The following is a 17,883-nucleotide window of genomic DNA, read 5'->3' as shown; positions in this document are numbered from 1 at the left end:
CAGGGAAGCTGGGAGCTATTGAGATATCCAGATAGAGGGAGTATGCCCCCAGTGTATCAGGACCAGCAAGAAGCCCAGTGCCAGTGCAGGGCAGTGAGCAAGCTTCTTAGTCTGCCCTTTGAGAAACTGCGTCCTTTGCACACTACTGAGCTGGATCACTATAATCAGCAGAGTAGAAATGGTTCTTCATGGTGTTTTTCTTTTTTGATGTTAATTTTGTGTGTGTGACATAAGTAACACAGACTCATTACAGAAACAGAACACAAGAGTGCCTAGTATAAAGACAAGGTATTGATTGACCTGCTCTCCCTGGAAACCATAGACAGGCATCAGTAGAGCAGGAGTGTGTGTGTGTGTGTGTGTGTGTGTGTGTGTGTGTGTGTGTGTGTGTAGGAATGATAGTAGAGAAAGGATGATAGTAAAAATCGAAAGCTACAAAAACAGGTCATTAGCAACCTGAGAAATGGAGAGAAGTTAAGAAGCAAACCTGGAGCCTCAGCAGAGCTGTTGAGATGTTTCTGAACAGAAAAGGAGCCTGGCGTGATGGGGCGTGCCCTAATCCTAGCGCAGAGACCAAAGCAGGAAGGTTGCCACATGTTCTAGGCCAGCCTGGGCTACATAGTGACATTGTCTCGAGAAAATAAGGAAGGAGGGAGGGAGGGAGAGAGAGACAGAGAGAGAGAGAGAGAGAGAGACAGAGAGAGAGAGACAGAGAGACAGACAGACAGACAGACAGACTCTCTCCCCGAAGCAGACAAATAACCAAACATGAGCAAAGGAAAGGGAAACAGTGCAAGTCACTTCCGCAGAAGCCTGGGAATAACAGAAGCACTAGCTACGCTTCGAGATGTGACTGAATGCAGAGCACAACTCGGTGTTAGGGCTATCTGAGATTTAGGGGAACCTTTGATTCTTTTCTGCAACTTCAGATATCCCCCAATGAAAGAATAGAGACTTTTTTAAAAATTTTTTTATTTGTTATGTGGTACACGTGTATAAGGCAGGAGGCCTGGTGGAGGTCAGAGGATGGCTTTGTGGAGTTGGTTCTCTCCTCTCATCTTATCTTTCTTTCTTTTTCTCTTTTTTCTTTTCTTTTTCTTTTTCTTTTTTTTTTTTTTTTTTTTGAGACAGTAGTTTCTCTGTGTAGCCCTGGCTGTCCTGGAACTCACCCTGTAGACCAGACTGTGCTCAAGCTCAGAGATCCACCTGCCTCTGCCTCCTCAGTGCTGGGATTAAAGATGTACGTCACCCCACCTGGCTCTCCTTTCATCTTGGGTTCCAGTGATCAGACTTAGTTGACTAGCTTATAGGGCAAGTACTTCTCTACCTGCTGAACCATCTCACCAGCCTAGAGGTTTACTCTTACTAAATGTTGAAGTCAGGGGACTCTGACTGAAAAGCAGGAGACTTATTCTCATGGATGTGTTCTATCTCATCTCTCCCCACCTGACTGTGGTTCTACTGAGTCAACTGCTTATAATTACTTTACTCTTTAATAATAACATTAGGTATTTGCTGTTTACCAGGTTCCATTCTGAACACATGACAGGTATTAGCTCATTTAATCCTCTTAGTGATCCTATGGAGGTGTGTAACTTGCTGACGAAGTGCTGACAGAGTGGAAGGGGTTGGAGACTGACTGGTGATGTAGTGCATTTCAGCAGGCTGCTGAGAGATGCTGAACGCAAGGACCCTCACTTGGGTGATGGTAAATAGAAAACTCCCCGAAGTCCTAAGAGGCTTCAGTCATTGTGGACCTCTTCCTGGGTTGGCAGCCCCGTCACAGTCACAGCAGGGTAAGCTGCTGTCAAAAGTGGTGCTCCAGGAAGCCAGTCTGGTTGGACACTGAAGGAGTCCTAGCACTTGGGAGGAGGATCAGAAGTTCAAGCTCATCCTTGGCTACATAGTTCAAGCCACCCTGGGCTACATCAGACCCTATCTCAGTGTCCTCACCACAAACAAAAGGAAGTTTAGGAGAAAGGGATTTTGTTGATGACATACATTAATACCTGGCCATTACTTCATAGTTAACAGTTCCCAGGTTCTTTAATAATTTTTTTTTTTTTATTTTTTGAAATTTTCGTACATTTATGCAATGTATTTTGATCATTCACTGCTCCCTTCCTCCAGCTCCCCCAGTGCCCCGGGACCTTGTGTCTCTCTCAATTCCATGTTCTCCTGGTTCTCAGTCGTTTGTTTTGTTTTTACATGCATACAAACAGAAAGCTTCTTCCCTAAGAATAGGATATTTGTTTTCCAGCCTTTTTATTTTATTGTTTTGTTTTGTTTTTTTTCAAGACAAGGTTTCTCTGTGTACCCCTTGGCTGTCCTAGGACTTGCTCTGTAGATCAGGTTAGCCTTTAACTCAGAGATCCTCCTGCCTCTGCCTCCCAAATGCTGGGATTAAAGGCGTGCACCACCATGCCTTGCTGCCAGCCTTTTTAAAACAGTACATAATGGGTCGGGTGAGATGGCTTAGTACATAGAGGTGCTTGCCACCAAATCTCACAACCTGAGTTCAACCCCTGGAACCCATTTGGTAGAAGGAGAGAACAGATTCCTACAAATTGTTCTGACCTCCACACACATGTGGTATGTGTGTGTGCATCACATGAGAATAAGCAAATGTAATGTTTTTAACATTGAAAAATATGTTAGAAAGGAGCTTAGGAAAAGCTAGCTCTAGCAGTTAAATAAGTCTTATGCTAACATAGAAGCTAAATAAAAACAAGGCACACTTTAAAACCTTTTCGGCGGCACAACTAGGTGGCCCCAAATGGTATATAAATCAGTAACGTCCCAGGGTCAGAGAGGGAGGTGGAAATTGCCGGCATTGTTTCTGTGCATGGAACATTTAAATAGCCTTTCCAGTTTCCTGCCTTGTCCCAGAAGACAAGTGTTAACAGGCCATTCTCCCAGCTTTACGCTTGCAGTGAGGATTCTAGCATAGCATGTGATTTGTCTCGAGAGTTAAACATGCAACCTTGCATAGTGTTTAGAGGCTTATTACAACCTATCTCACCCTTCCCATTTACAAAATGATATCTCCCCTTTGAGCCATTAATCCTGAATATACACGTGTGCATGAGTACGTGCGTGAATGTGTGTCTGCTGTTGTTTGTTCAAAGGAGTTTGTACTTAAGATGATTATACCAGGCTCAGTTCAAATGATGCTGACCAAATTAATTCTATTTAAAGGTTATTGATAGCCCACACTATTATATAAAATCTGTGTGAACTATCTTAAGTCTGTAGAAACATTGAAACTTAGAATATGACTCTGAATTATTTATAGATTGATTGGAGATACTGGCTTATAAATAAAATTGGGTATCTTGTTCCATATTCATTGCTCACTAGAATTAATACTGTCAGATGTGGAACTGACAAATCTCCAAGGAGGAAACCTCCTTCAGATAACATTTTAAATGGTCAGAAAGTAATATTTATTTTTATGTATGTATTTGATCAAATACAATACACACACACACACACACACACGTGTGTGTGTGTGTGTGTGTGTGTGTGTGTGTGTACCTGTGTGCCTGTGGAGGTCAAAGGGTGACCTTGGGCATTGATTTTTCTCTCCTTTTCCAACTTGATTTTAAGACAAGATCTCTCTTGCATTTGTTGCTGGGCTGTATACTCCGGGCAAGCTGACCTGTAAGGTTCCAGAAGCCTTCCAGGTGGGACTCTTCCACTCTGTGACATTCCTCATGTCTCTGCCTCCCATGTCACTGTAGGAGTGCTGGGGTTACAGACACATGCTGCCGTTGCCAGCTTTACAGTGAGTTCTGAGTGTCTGAACACAGTCATCAGTCTTGCGTGGCAAGTGATTTTACTCACCTAGTCATTTCTCTGGCCCAGAATTATTTTATTTATTTATTTATTTGTTTGTTTATTATTTACTTTTTGGTTTTTCAAGTTTCTCTGTGTAACAGCCCTGGCTGTCCTGGAACTCATTCTGTAGACCAGGCTGGCCCCAAACTCACAGAGATCCACTTGCCTCTGCCTTCTGAGTGCTGGTTTAAAGATGTGTACCACCATTGCCCAACAAATATTTTTTTGAGATTTTATTTTTTATGTGTATGTTTGTTTGCCTGAAAGTACATATGTGTACCATGTGTAAAGTCTCCACAGAGGCTAGAAGGACAGCATTTGAGCCCCTGGGACTAGAGTTAAAGACAGTTGTTAGCTGCCATGAGGGTGCTGGGAATTGAACCTGGGTCCTCTGGAAGAGCAGCCAGTGTTCTTAACCACTGAGCCATCTCTGCGGCCCCCAGGATTTATTTTTTAGAGTAGTTTTAAGTTCACAACAAGATATAAGATTTTGCATATACAGAGGTTTCTCATGTATCTCCTGTGCCCACATGTCCCTGGCCTCCCCGTTACTACCACAGAGCAATACCTTTGTGACTTCTTTATCTCTTTGTGTGTGTGTGTGTGTGTGTGTGTGTGTGTGTGTGTGTGTGTGTGTGTGTGTATACATGCATGTGTCTCCTGGGGACTTAACCCTTCTACCTGCTAGATGGGCAGTCTCTACCTCTGAGCTACATTCCAGGCCCCTTTGTTGTAATTGATGAATCTACACTAACACATCATTATCACTCAGAGTCTACAGCTTACATTAGGGTTCACTCTGGATGTTGTGCTGTTAATAGGTTACACATGTCTACCATTCTAGTATCCTAGGACTAGATTCACTATCATACCTGTCCTCTGTACTCTATCTAGTCATCTCTTTCTCACTTGTATCCTTTCAGTGGGCTTCTTCACTTTGTAGTATTTCTTCTTACTGATATTTCTCCATGTCTTTTCATGGCTTAATAGGTCACTTATAGTTCTGACTGATTTCCTATTGTCTTTTTTTTAAAGATTTATTTATTTATTATGTATACAGAAGAGGGTGCCAGATCTCATTACAGATGGTTGTGAGCTACCATGTGGGTGCTAGGTATTGAGCTCAGGACCTCTGGAAGAATATCTCTCCAGCCCATGATCTCCTATTGTCTTGACAAATCAGTTTATTTATCCACTTACCTTATAAAGGACATCTTGGTCATCACCAAGCTCTGAGAATAATGATTAGAGCAGCTTTATATAAACAACCATCTGTAGGTTTTTCTGTGACCATAAGTTTCTACCTCCCTTGGCTATATATCAAATGCAATGGCTGGCTGGGACAAGGGAGAATTCTTTTCTTTATAAGAAATGGGTTCTTGGGACTGGGTTTATAGCTCAGTGGTAGAGCCCTTGCCTAGTATGAATTAAGCAAGACCCTAGGATTGCTTGCTAGTTCTGAATTAGAAAAAGAAAGACAAGAATAACAAAACCCTGTAATCCCATCACTTAGGAGGTAGAGGAAGTAGGGGAATCAGTCATTCATGGCCATGCTCAGCTGTGTATCCAGTTGGAGGCTAGCCTGGGCTACATGAGACCCCCATCTCAAAAGACAACTAGAGTGCTTGCCTTAGCATGCAGGAAGCCCTGAGTTTGATTTCCTAGCACCATATAAATTTGGCATGGTAACACATACGTATAATCCCAACCCGTGGGAATTGAAAGCAGGAAGAACAGAAGTATAAGACCATCCTTAACAACATAGCAAGTTCAAGGCCTGCCTGGGCTATATGAGTATATAAGACTCTGTCTCAAAAAAAAAAAAAAAAGACTTGATACTTCGCATGTAAAATACTTAGAAGCGTCTGCAATTGCTAAGCTCCTGAGGGTTCTGGGTGGAGTAGAGAGCGCTATATCCTCATGCATTGTCCTCTCCAACTTGTCACTGTAGCTTTCAAAACATCCTATGTAAACTGGCGATTGTGAAACAAAGCAGAAGAGCATAGAGCAGCACTCTTGCTGCGCAGTACCAGCCGTTATGTTCTCGTGGTGCTGAAGATGATGGAGACATAAGACACACGGACTTGACGTTTGTTTCTTACCCCGTCACTGATGCGGATTTCCTTTACTAGGTGGTGGACTTTGTAGCAGCCACACTGCAGAGAGCATGCGCGAGCCTGGCCCATGCGGCAGAGAGCACCGTGGAGTCCCAGACACTGAGCATGTGCATGGGCCTGGTAGCCGTCATGCTAGGAGGAGCTGTTCAGGTGAGTTGTAGGTGTGAGCGAAACTTGAATTTTGAGTAGGGAAGAAGACCTGCTGCATTTCTTCCATATCTTCATGGAAAAAAAGAATGATATTATATTCAGGAGAACCAGAATGGCCAACTTGGTATGTTAATGAGAATCATCCCTAACATAGATGGCAAGCATGCCACTTCACACTGACCTGCTGAATGTCACTGTCGAAAAGACAGGGCTCTTTCCTACAGAGAACAAGCTTATTTGGAAACATTGTGCAAAGTGTTTTGTGCCTGAGGCAGACATTCAGTTCTCTGGCTCTCACTCTCCAAAGAGTTGGTGGGAAATCCTTAGCAACCTCTTGGCTGCTCAGATGGCATTCGTTTTGCAGAGTTCCACTTTAGCTCAGGATACACCATTTAGCCCATACAGTGCAGTACACTTAAGCCTGCTCCTAGTCACTTTTAAGAGTTTTGTTTTGTTTTTGTTTGAGGCAGAGTCAAGTAGCCCAGGCTGGGCTTGAATTCAATGACATTGATGATATTCCTTCCTACCTCCCAACACTGGGATTACAGGTGTGCACCACCATGGCCAGTTTAGCTTATGTGATTTTTGCATGGTTAACTTGTGGTTTTTAAGCTCTATTTCTATTTTTAAATTATGTGTATGTCTATGTGTACGTGAGTGCAGGTGTCTGCTGAGGCTAGAAGATGGTGTCAGATCCTCTGGAAATGGATTTGCAGACAACTGTGAGCTGCCCGATGTGGGTCCTGAGAACCAAACACAGGTCCTTGGCAAGAGCAGTCCACTGAGCCATCCCTCCAGCCCTAGTTTATAATTTTTTAATTTATTCATTCAACTGTTATTGATTGCATATTTGCCACATGATAGATACTGAGCTAAGATCTGGGAATATGGTAGTGGATAAGACAGACATGGCTTATACCTCATACCACAGTCCAGGGAGGGAGGCATACCCACCATGTTTTAAAAATATGATTAGAATTGAGTGGAATGCCTCAAAAGAAGAGGGCAGGGGTGGGGTGGGGGACCATGAGAACATAACATCTAAGCTAAGCTGAGAGGTCTTCAGTGAGCCAAGGTAATTTCACCAAGACTTGAAGGAGAAATAGGTGTTTGAGTGTGGCCTGTATAGAGCAGGTGAAAGAAACCCTTTCAGTTAAGGAAACTCGTGACAAAGGCTCAGAACCAGAGAAAAGCTTGGTTTTCTTGAGCACTGATGGAGAGCCAGTGTGGCTGAGTTGTAGAGCCCTGGAGACAGCGCTGGCCAAGGAAAAGGATAGGCAGAGCTAGATCATGCTTGTGGGTGTGACTGGTTAAGTTAGGAGACCACAGGAAAGCAGCAGTCTCAGAGCAGGTATTAACGAAATCAAACTCAACACCCATGAGCAAGGAATGCATTTGAGTTTGAGCATTCAAATCTGATTTGATTCTTGACATATTGGGATTTGCCTCTCTCTAGACTTAATTTTTCCCTCTGTGTTTCTGGAGATCAAACCCAGGGTCTTTCACTTCCCCGTGTTACATCTCCAACATTCTAACAAGCATATTCAGCCAGCAGCCTGTGTCCCAGACTACAACCTTATATCTCAGTGTCAAAAGGTGGGACACTCCTGCCTGTTCTTAAGGAGAAGAAATATTTTATCTGGGCTAGTTGTCAATGTGAATCCCATTTCTCCCTGGATTTCTTTAGTATTTTTTTTTTTTGTTTGTTTGTTTGTTTTTTTGTTTTTCGAGACAGGGTTTCTCTGTGTAGCTGTGTGCCTTTCCTGGATCTCACTCTGTAGACCAGGCTGGCCTCGAACTCACAGAGATCCGCCTGGCTCTGCCTCCCGAATGCTGGGATTAAAGGCGTGTGCCACCATCGCCCGGCAGATTTCTTTACTATTCTTTTTTTTTTTTTTTTTTTTTTTAAAGATTTATTTTATGCATATGAGTGATCTGTCTGCACATACATCTTTATTCCAGAAAAGGGCACGAGGTCTCATTACAGATGGTTGTGAGCCACCATGTGGGTGCTGGGAATTGAACTCAGGACCTCTGGAAGAGCAGCCAGTGCTCTTAACCTCTGAGCCATCTCTCCAGCCCCCTTTAGTATTCTTAATTTTATATTTCACATGTCATTTGAGAAAATAAGCTTTTGGCTAAGGTTCCAGAGCCATATTAGATGTAACAAGGAAGGCTTCACAGATGGAATAGCTTAAGTTGGATTGTTACTGGATTTAATTAGCTTAGTTGAGTTTTGTTTTTCTGATTGAATATTAATTTGGATAGTTTCTATAAATTGAAAGCATGGATTATGTGTCTGTGTTGCATCTTCTTATTTAGTACTTATTTCAGACAATATAACAAATCACAGAACTCTCCCATCTCTCCTCCAGAAGCCTGTTGTGGGAGGCTGGCTGTATTCACTGGCCAGGCCTGACTTGCTATACCTGCACAGCCCTTGCCCATCCCCGCCCTCCTGTGAGCCACCCTGACTCATCACTGCATCCTGGGCTCCTTGACTGTGCAGTTGAAGGGAACAAAAACACATCACCCTCTTTACTTCTGCCCGAGATTTGCTAAGTTTTGTTTGTTTGTTTTGTTTCCTGCTTGATTCATGCGCTTACAAGTTCTTTTTCTTTTTTCTTTCTTTTTTTTTTTTTTCTGTTTTTTTGAGACAGGTTTCTCTGTGTAGCCCTGGCTGTCCTAGAACTTGCTCTGTAGACCACTGACTCAGAAATCTGCCTGCCTCTTTCTCCTGAGTGGTGGGATTAAAGGCATGTACCACCACACCAAGCAAGGGTTTCTTTTTTACATTTTATTTTAGATTTATTTATTTATGTATATGAATGTTTTACCTCCATATGTGTATGTGTAGCACGTGTGTGCCTGGTGCCCAAGGAGCTCAGGAGAGGGTTGTAGGCTTTCCTGGGACTGGAGTTTGGATGGTCCCAAGCCTCCATATGGGTGCTGGGAATTGAATCCAGTTCTCTGGAAGAGCAGCGGGTGCTCTTAACCGCAGAGCTATAGAGATAATAGGTTTGTCTTGTATTCAGGAGAAAGTCACACTTGGAGACTGTGCTGTTAAGTGACGACGGTCACTCTGAGTCTTTGCTGTAGGGCCTAGAACACCATGCTCTGCATCGTCCCTGTTAGGAGTCATTGTTCTGGCCAATGAAACAGAATCTAACAGCATCAGGGCCTTTCTTCATTCCTTTCTAGTTCATGTAATTAAGGTGACTATTAAAACATCTGGGAAGAGGAGTTAATTTGGAGAAAGTGCAGGTTTAAGATTGCTAACAAGACAACTGTAATTCCATACTCATTTTCTAAATTCCAGGTTTGGTCATCAGTAAAAGTATTACGTTGGGGAGTCTTTCCTGTGCCCCCAGGAAGCAGTTTCTGCTCGGTGTTGCAGAGCTGGTGGGCCCACTGTTGCCCTGGTTAGTGAAGCTGAGCAGACCATTCTGGCCTTAGGATAAACTGAAGCTATATCATGCCAGGGCAGCAATGGGATGTATATTAAAGGCTGGATTCCTAACCTTTAAGCCCAGATTTCATAGTGAGGTTTATTACTGAGAGACCAAAGGCGTATCTTCTCTCTAAAGGGACAGTCGTCTAGTTTCCCTTGTTCCGTGCTATTTACGTCGTCTTGTCTCGTTCCTTTCCCTTGTTTCTTCCATCCATTCTTTCTTTCTACCTTCCTTTCTTTGCCGAAGGCCATTGCTTTAACTCCTCCTTCACTGGGCTGGACACTCTCTCTATAGAACATCATTCATTCTTAATTGCCGTTGCCTCTCGAGCAGGCGTTTCCTGCTTTCTGCTCATTATTAATAAGCCTGCTACAGCAGCTAATAAACAGCATGAATGGATGGAAAAATGGCAGGAAGAAAAAAGAAAGGAAAAGAGTATTTTTAACTAATGAGGCAGGTTTGGTTTTTTTCTTTTGTTTTTTACTTTTTTCTCTTAATGTTTATCAAAGGACATAGGCTTTCAAAAGTTTAAAAACACTGCCCTCTCCCTTAATGGGCAACTGCGGACCTCAGTAAACCATGGATGTGTTGGAAACATTAGTCATGTGTTGCTGCAGGGAAAGGAGATCCACCCGTAGTGTTTTCAAGGCTTCCTGCTTATTATCCCCTAGGTAACCTGAGTGTTTTCTCAGAATTTCAAGCATTAATAGGTAGGTGTTCACTGCCTAAAAGATCCCTTACTTAGAAAGCACAGTCCCTTCAACCAGGACCCTTGCTATGTCCCTCGCCTTAGTTTTGAATCTCCATGTGACCATTTGTACATCAAAAGCCAAAGGAAGATCCAGGGGTCTTGCTCTGTCACTCTGCCTGTTCCCTTGAGGCAGAGTCTCTCATTGTCTCCACCTCCCAGCCCTGAAATAGCAGGCACATGGGCAGCCATTCCCAGCTTTTTACATGGGTGCTGGGGATTCAAACTCAGGGCCTCGTGCTTACACAGTGAGTGCTCTTACCTGCCAAGCCATCTGCTTAGCCCCCAATTTTACATCAGTGTCAGTAAGATGGCTCTGCAGGCAAAGGCACTTGCTGCACAGACCTGAAGACCTGAGTTCGATCCCCTGAACCCATGTAAAAGTGGAGGGAGAGAGCCAAGTCCACAAAATTGCCCTCTGACCTACACATGCATGAATAGGCACTGTGTCCCGGGCATACCCGAGTACACGTGTGCACATACACATGCACAATAAATTAAATAAGGTTTTTTTTTTTGTTTTTTTTGGTTTTTCGAGACAGGGTTTCTCTGTGTAGTTTTGTGCCTTTCCTGGACTAGCTCTGTAGACCAGGCTGGCCTCGAACTCATAGAGATCCACCTGCCTCTGCCTCCCAAGTCCTGGGATTACAGGCGTGCGCCGCCACCACCGCCTGGCATAAATAAGTTTTTTTTTTTTTTTTTTTTCCCAGAGCTGAGGACTGAACCCAAGGCCTTGCGCTTTGCTAGGCAAGCACTCTACCACTGAGCTAAATCCCCAACCCCATAAATAAGTTTTAAAATGATCTTTTAGTTAGATAAGGACTAGTTGTCTCCAGTGCCTTTTGCTATTGAGATTAAGCCATCTAAAAATGGAATTATCTTCATTGTGTTCATTTATGAACATTGTTAAAGATTTTCAGAGCCTTATATAATTTTTATAAAATTATTTCTGTTGTTACCAGTGTCCTGTGTAGTTGTGTTTTTTTTTTAAACCTGCTTTAAACTAGGTTTGATGTAGTGCTTTCAAGATCTAGAACCTGACCAGGTATGGTGGCACACACCGTTAATCCCAACACTTGGGGTGTTGAGGGGGATGCAGAGGTAGGCAGATCTCCATAAGTTCAAGGCCAACCTGGTCTTCATAGTGAGTTCCAGGACAGCCAGGGCTCTGTAGAGAGAACCAGTCTCAAAAACAAAAACAACAAAGCAGTTGGGTTGTGGTGGCTCACACCTTTAATACCAGCACTTGGGAGGCAGAGGCAGGCCGATCTCTGTGAGTTCGAGGCCAGCCTGGTCTACAGAGTGAGTTCCAGGATAGACAGAGCTGTTACATAGAGAAACCCTGTCTCAAAAAAGCAAAAACAAGCATACAAAAACCCCAACAAAACAAAAAGATCTAGAATCTTTTAGGACTGCTAACATCCAAAAACCTAGCAGAAATAAGTATTTTTTGAAAGATTCATTTATTATCAATTTGTATGTGTGTGTAAGAGTGTATATGCACATGTGTGTACCTATGTGTGTGCAGAGGCCAGAACAGGGTATGAAGTGTCCTCCTGTATTACTCTTTACTTACTGTTTTGAGGCAGGATCTCTCTACTAGGCTAGAAGCCAGGGAGTCCCAAAAATCCTCCTGTCTCCACCCTACTTGGAGCTGGGATTACAGGTGCATGGAAAGTGTAGCTTCTCATGTGGGTGCTGGGATTTGAACTCTGGTCCTCTTGATTGTACAGCAGGTGCTCTTAACTCTGAGCCACCTCTCCAGTCCCAGCAGTATTAAAAGATGATTTTAGTCAAAAGTTTAATTTTTATATTCCAAAATACGACTTTTTGTTCATTATAGTTTTCTTTTGAGACAGAATCCCAGGGTGTTCTATAGCTCATTATGTAGCCCTAGCTGGCCTTGAACTCAGGGTAATCCTCCTGCTCCGGTCTCCCCATTGTGATGACAGACATGAGATTGTAGCTTCTTCACTTTTCACTTAACTGTATTCTGGCTTACGATTCTGGGCATCAAATGTAGGAATCAGCACTTTATCTCAGGGATACAGATGTGTGTGCTCATTAACTTACAAACGTGCCTGTATGTGGCCAGTGTTCAATAAATGTTAGCTGTAATTATTTAGCAAATAGTTCTTAAGTGTTTGTCCTAGGCAGTGTGCTGATTGCACCGTGAACATGGCATGATTGTTGTCCCTTTATTCACTTATTAACATTTTCCACATTAATTTTACTTACTGTTTTTCAATTTTCGTTTTATAGTTGAAGTCCAGTGATTTTGCAGTTCTGAAGCAGCTGCTGCCTTTGTTGGAGAAGGTCTCTAATACATACCCTGACCCTGTCATCCAAGAACTCGCTGTTGATCTCCGAATTACCATCTCTACTCATGGAGCCTTTTCCACTGAGGCTGTAAGCACAGCTGCCCAAAGGACCCTGGACAAAAAAGACCCGAAATGGAAAATAGAAGAACCGGAACAAACCAGTCATGACACACCCACAGAAGCAGCTCAGAACCGCCCTGAACAAGAGCAGGACCCCCCAAGAACAGGCCAGGAGTCTAGTGAGCCACCTAGAGGTGTAACCACAGAACAGTTGCGGGAGGTTCTCTTATCAGCCTGTGATCCCCAGATTCCAACCCGGGCTGCTGCTCTGCGCACTCTTTCCCGCTGGGTAGAGCAGAGAGAAGCAAGAGCCCTCGAGGAACAAAAGAAGCTTCTCCAGGTGAGTAGAACACACTGCCCAGGCACATGGACAGACATTCAGTTCGGGGTTTTTGTTTTCTGTTGTTCTGAGACAGGATCTTACTGTGGAGCCCTAGTTGGCCTGGAACTCACAGAGATCCACCTGTCTCTGCCTCCTGAGTGCTGGGTTTTAAGGCATGAGCCACCATGACTAGCCTAACTCAGGTGTCTTTTAAACATTGACCGTGTGTCAAGCACTGTCCTAGATTATCCTCCAGGAACTTAAATTGTTGAGAAGTCAGAGTGAGGTAGGAAGGGTGTAGAAGACCACATAGGGCTGCTCAATTGAACATGAGTAGAGTGCCAGGATTTTCATATATGAGCAGTGTGGTGGATTGCCAGGGAAAAAAAGGTTGATTTTCATATGACTTTAACACACTGACCAAGTGTGAGCATGTGACAGACAGGCAGTGGGCCAGCATAAGCCAGTTCGCCGAGATGGGCAGGTACCCTTCCTAGGGAAGCCTCACCTTGAGTGGGTCCCTCTTAGAGCAGCAGTGGATCTCTCGGGTCTCCTCCACTCTTTGGAGTCCATCACAACAAAAAGCTGTCCTTGATGTTCCAGACTGACGAGTGCATACTGCTTAGGATCTTTCCCTTTTCTGGAAGTCTTTGGGACTTGAGTGAGGGCTACAGTAAGAACAAGGGGCATGGAAACTTCTGTCTGAGACCCAATCTCAACTCCTGGGTAGCACACTCAACCTTTCTAAGCCTTGGTAGTGATGATGGTGATCTAGCTATTTGTCTAGCCCTTTGACTGCAAATTATAATTCTGATGGAAAACATTTATTTTAGTTGGTACGATACTGGAAGTATTGTATAATAATACCTGTTGTTTGTTGAACCAAGCCATGTACCCCACTGAAACTGTCGCTCATCCTCACAACTGCAATGTTGTGTTAGCCTCATCTTACAGATGAAGTGAAGACATACTCCAAGGATTTTCTGGCAGGGAAATAATATTGAAACTCACAAATCTTCTTTGAGTGACTATTATCCCCCAAACATCCTGTGGAATGCTAGTTTAGATAGTGCATGCTGGAATCACCTTTGGAATTTCCTTTAACTGCATTTAGTCTTCATCTGCTATGTTTACCAAGTTCTGCTAATTATTTTTTACTAAGAACTTCACAAAAATGGCTCTCGTGTGTGTGTGTGTGTGTGTGTGTGTGTGTGTGTGTGTGTTGCATGTGTATGTCATGTGTATGTCTGTGTGTACAGATGTAGAGGCCAGACGTCAGCACTGGGTGTCCTCCTCTGTCACTTTATATCTTATTTTTGAGAGAGTCTCTCACTGGACCTAGAACTCCCGGTAGGTTAAACTGGCTACCTCTCAAGCTTCTGTAATCCTTCTGTCTCCACCTGTCAGTGCTGAGCTTTGAAAAGGATGCTGAAGATCTTCAGGTCTTCACACTTGCACAGTGGGCACTTTCCCCACTGAAATCATCTTCCCAGCCCCTATTCGTCTCCTGTTTTGTTTTTCTTTTTCTGTTTTTTGAGACAAAGTCTCAGGTAGCCCAGGCAATTCTTGAACTTGGTACATAGCCAAGGGTGATCCTGAAAGCCGGATCTTCTTGACTTGTCTCCAAAAGGCTAGGATTACAAGTATGTCTCGTCATGCCAGGCTTATTTTTTGAATTTTTGAAATGGAGTCTCATGTAGCCCAGACTGACTTTGAACTCCTGATCATCTGCCTCTACCTCTCAAGTGCTGGGATCACAGGTATGCACCACCACACTCTTGTCCCTTTTATTTTTTTAAATTAGTTTTTGGTTATCATGCAAGGAAATGGGTTTCTTTGTTACATTTAAATTTGTATTTTGTGCAGTGGGATGGGTGAGGGTTGTGGGCACCGCAGTGAGTATGTGGTGATCGGAGAACCAGTTGTAAGGAACTGCTTCCAGGGACTGAGCTCAGATCGTCTGCCTCGGCAGCAGCCACCTTTACTTGTTCCTAGCTCACGGGCTTCCTGTCTCCTTTTGATTCAGTCCAGGATCCCAACTTGTGGAGGAGTGCCACCCACAGTTAGGGTGGATCTTCCACCTCAATGGATTCAGTCTAGAAATTCCCTCACAGATGTGCCCAGAGGTTTGTTTTTGTGGTGACTAAATCTCATCAAGTTGGCAGTCAGGATTAGCTATCGTCCCTCCCACAGCTGTCCTCCTGGTCCCCATCTCAACTCTTGCTGACCCCTTTCTTCCCACAAAGGAAACCCATGCTTTCATGGCATGTGTATTTTATAACCCTCTCTGTTCCTCTCTTTCCTCGGCCTTTTAGACCTCTTGTCTTAGTTAGGGTTTCTATTGCTGTGACCAAAAGCAACTTTGAGGAGAAAAGGGTTTGTTTGGCTTGCATATCCTGGGTCACAGTCCATTTAGGGAAGTCAAGGCAGCAGCTTAAGGTAGAACTGTAGAGGCAGGCAAAAACTCTGGAGTAGTTCTGCTTACTGGCTTGCTCCCCTTGGCTTGCTCAGCTAGCTTTCTTACAGCACCCAGGACCACCTGCTCAGGGGTGACACCACCCACATGGACTGGGCCCTCCCACATCAGTTATCAATCAAGAAAATGCCCTCCAGCTTTGCCTACAGGCCAAAGTGATGATAAACATTTTCTCAATTGAGAGTCCCTCTTCCCAGATAACCCCGGCTTGTGTCAAGTTGACAATAAAATAAAATAAAATTGAATAGCCTGGACACCTGTCAATTCTTTTTCTGTGAATTCTTTAAAATATTTCCTATTTTTTATTCTCATAGCTATTACTCTGTATTGTGTCCTGCACTCCATATGCATCCCCAATGTCTTCTAGTCATCATCCCATCTAGACTCATCTTCAGCTCTCCCTCAGTAGTGTAGACACCAGTAGCATGAAGTTGAAATCAAGACTCTGTCAAGCAAAGGACACTGAGTGGTATATGAGCAGGCACTCCTACCTTCCCTAGACAGCAATCGGAGGAACGTGAGCACATGCTGCTGTCTTTCCCTTGCTCCCATGGTAGTGCCCAAATTTAACATGCCATCATAGTGTCTTCTAGGTAGACCACACTGCATTTGACGCCCTGACAAATTCCTAATTTGGGAAAGAATAAGAGTAGTTTGTTAGCAGTGTCAATCACAGGACTACAATTTGCAAGGTTTTTAAAAAGTGGAATAGACCTAAAATTGCCTCTCTAATAATAACATCTCTGTCTCCCTTGTAACCCCATGTGCTGTGTTAGCTCAGGGGAAAGCATCAGAATATATCTGGCCACCTATGTTGAAAATGTTTTCCACCATGGGCTAGCACAGAAAAATGTTGAGGACTGTTCTTCTTAAAAAGGTTTATGGATAGCATTGTGTGTGAGTATGATGTATATGTGTGAGTGTGGGTACACATATGCTGCAGTGTGTTTGTGGAGGTCAAAGGATAACACTGGGAGTTGGTTTTCTTCTTCCACCATGGGATCCAGGGATCAAACTCAGGTTCTCAGGTTTGCACATCAAGTTTTTACCTGTTGATTATTCTTATATGTGTTGATTTCCATAGCTAGTACTGGTATATACTTGATGACTTCAAGAAGTTCCTTCCCGGGGCCTGGAGAGATGGCCCAGCGGTTAAGAGCACTGACTGTTGTTCTTCCAGAAGACCCGGGTTCAATTCCCAGCACCCACATGGCAGCTCACAACTGTGTGTAACTCCAAGATCTGACACCCTCACACAGACATACATGCAGACAAAACACCAGTGCACATTTAAAAAAAAAAAAAAAAAAAAAAAAAAAAAAAAAGAAGTTCCTTCCCCCTAATCCCTCTGGCTCCCTTTAAACTGTTAGTGGAATTGGAATTGGACTTGAAGTAAATAAACCATTTTCCTCACCAGGTTGGTTCTATGTCAGACCAATTTCTACCAAGAAGAAAAGCATTACTCCTCTGAGACAGTGATAAAGGGGCTCCATGTCTTTTTGCTCTTTGAGAATCATCTTACCCTGTTTTGTGCTTCCAGATATTCTTGGAGAATTTGGAGCATGAGGACACTTTTGTGTATCTATCTGCAATTCAGGGTAAGTTTGTGCACCGGAGATGGCATTATGTGTACTTGAGGGGTACAACCACAAGATACAACTGGTGATTTTGTCCATCTTTCTGCTTCCTGAGTGGGATACTCTGAGTGATAAAAGCAGCATTCCTAGAGTTTCCAAAGGGTTCTTATGGAGTTTCAGTGTCTCATAGTGATGAAGTTTTATGTTAACTTTATCATTCTATAGATTAAAGTCCATTTCCTTGGTTGAGAGAGGTAAAGAATGGTTTATACATAAACTCTTACAATGTAACCTTTTCTGGGGCTAGTAAGATGGCTCAGCAGGTAAAGGCACAGACCCTAAGCCTGAGGATCCACACAGTGGAAGGGGAGAACTGATTCCTGCAAGTTGTCCTCTGATCTCCATGGGGCACACATGTGCTTGTGTACACACACACACACACACACACACACACACACACACACACAAAAGCCACGAAGTTTTGTGTTTTCAAATGTTTTAGGTTTCATTTTAATAGCTTCTGTTTTGTTATTTTTGGTGTTTTTTTCCTGGTTTTGTTTTTGGAGTGTGTGTGTGTGTACATACATTTATACAATCATACTAGGGAGTAAATCCAGGTCCTCACACATTCACAAGTAAGTACCAGTAAACTATACCCCAACTTCAGCTTCAGATATTTAATATTTATTCATTCAAAGAATATATACATAGATGGAGTAGAGAGATGACTCAGCAGCTGAGTGCATACTCCTCTTACAGAGAACTAGAGTTTGGTTCCTAGCATCCATGTTAGCCAGCTCACAATGATGTGTAACCCTAG

At 43.4% G+C, this 17,883-nt stretch overlaps 1 protein-coding gene across 1 annotated transcript in view; it reads left to right on the top strand.

Moving 5' to 3' along the window:
• Nucleotides 1-17,883, top strand: part of Tango6 (transport and golgi organization 6 homolog) — a 172,947-nt gene that overhangs the window by 49,523 nt on the left and 105,541 nt on the right. The window contains exons 12-14 of the mRNA XM_059264066.1: nucleotides 5,973-6,107; nucleotides 12,570-13,028; nucleotides 17,027-17,084. Of these exons, the coding sequence (XP_059120049.1) occupies nucleotides 5,973-6,107; nucleotides 12,570-13,028; nucleotides 17,027-17,084 (652 nt within the window). The remainder of the gene's footprint in view (nucleotides 1-5,972; nucleotides 6,108-12,569; nucleotides 13,029-17,026; nucleotides 17,085-17,883) is intronic.

Source organism: Peromyscus eremicus, chromosome 5 (genome assembly GCF_949786415.1).
Source record: "Peromyscus eremicus chromosome 5, PerEre_H2_v1, whole genome shotgun sequence".
Lineage (NCBI taxonomy): Eukaryota > Metazoa > Chordata > Mammalia > Rodentia > Cricetidae > Peromyscus > Peromyscus eremicus.
The sequence above is the reverse complement of the archived record's forward strand: the minus strand, read 5'-3'. Positions and strand labels throughout refer to the sequence as shown.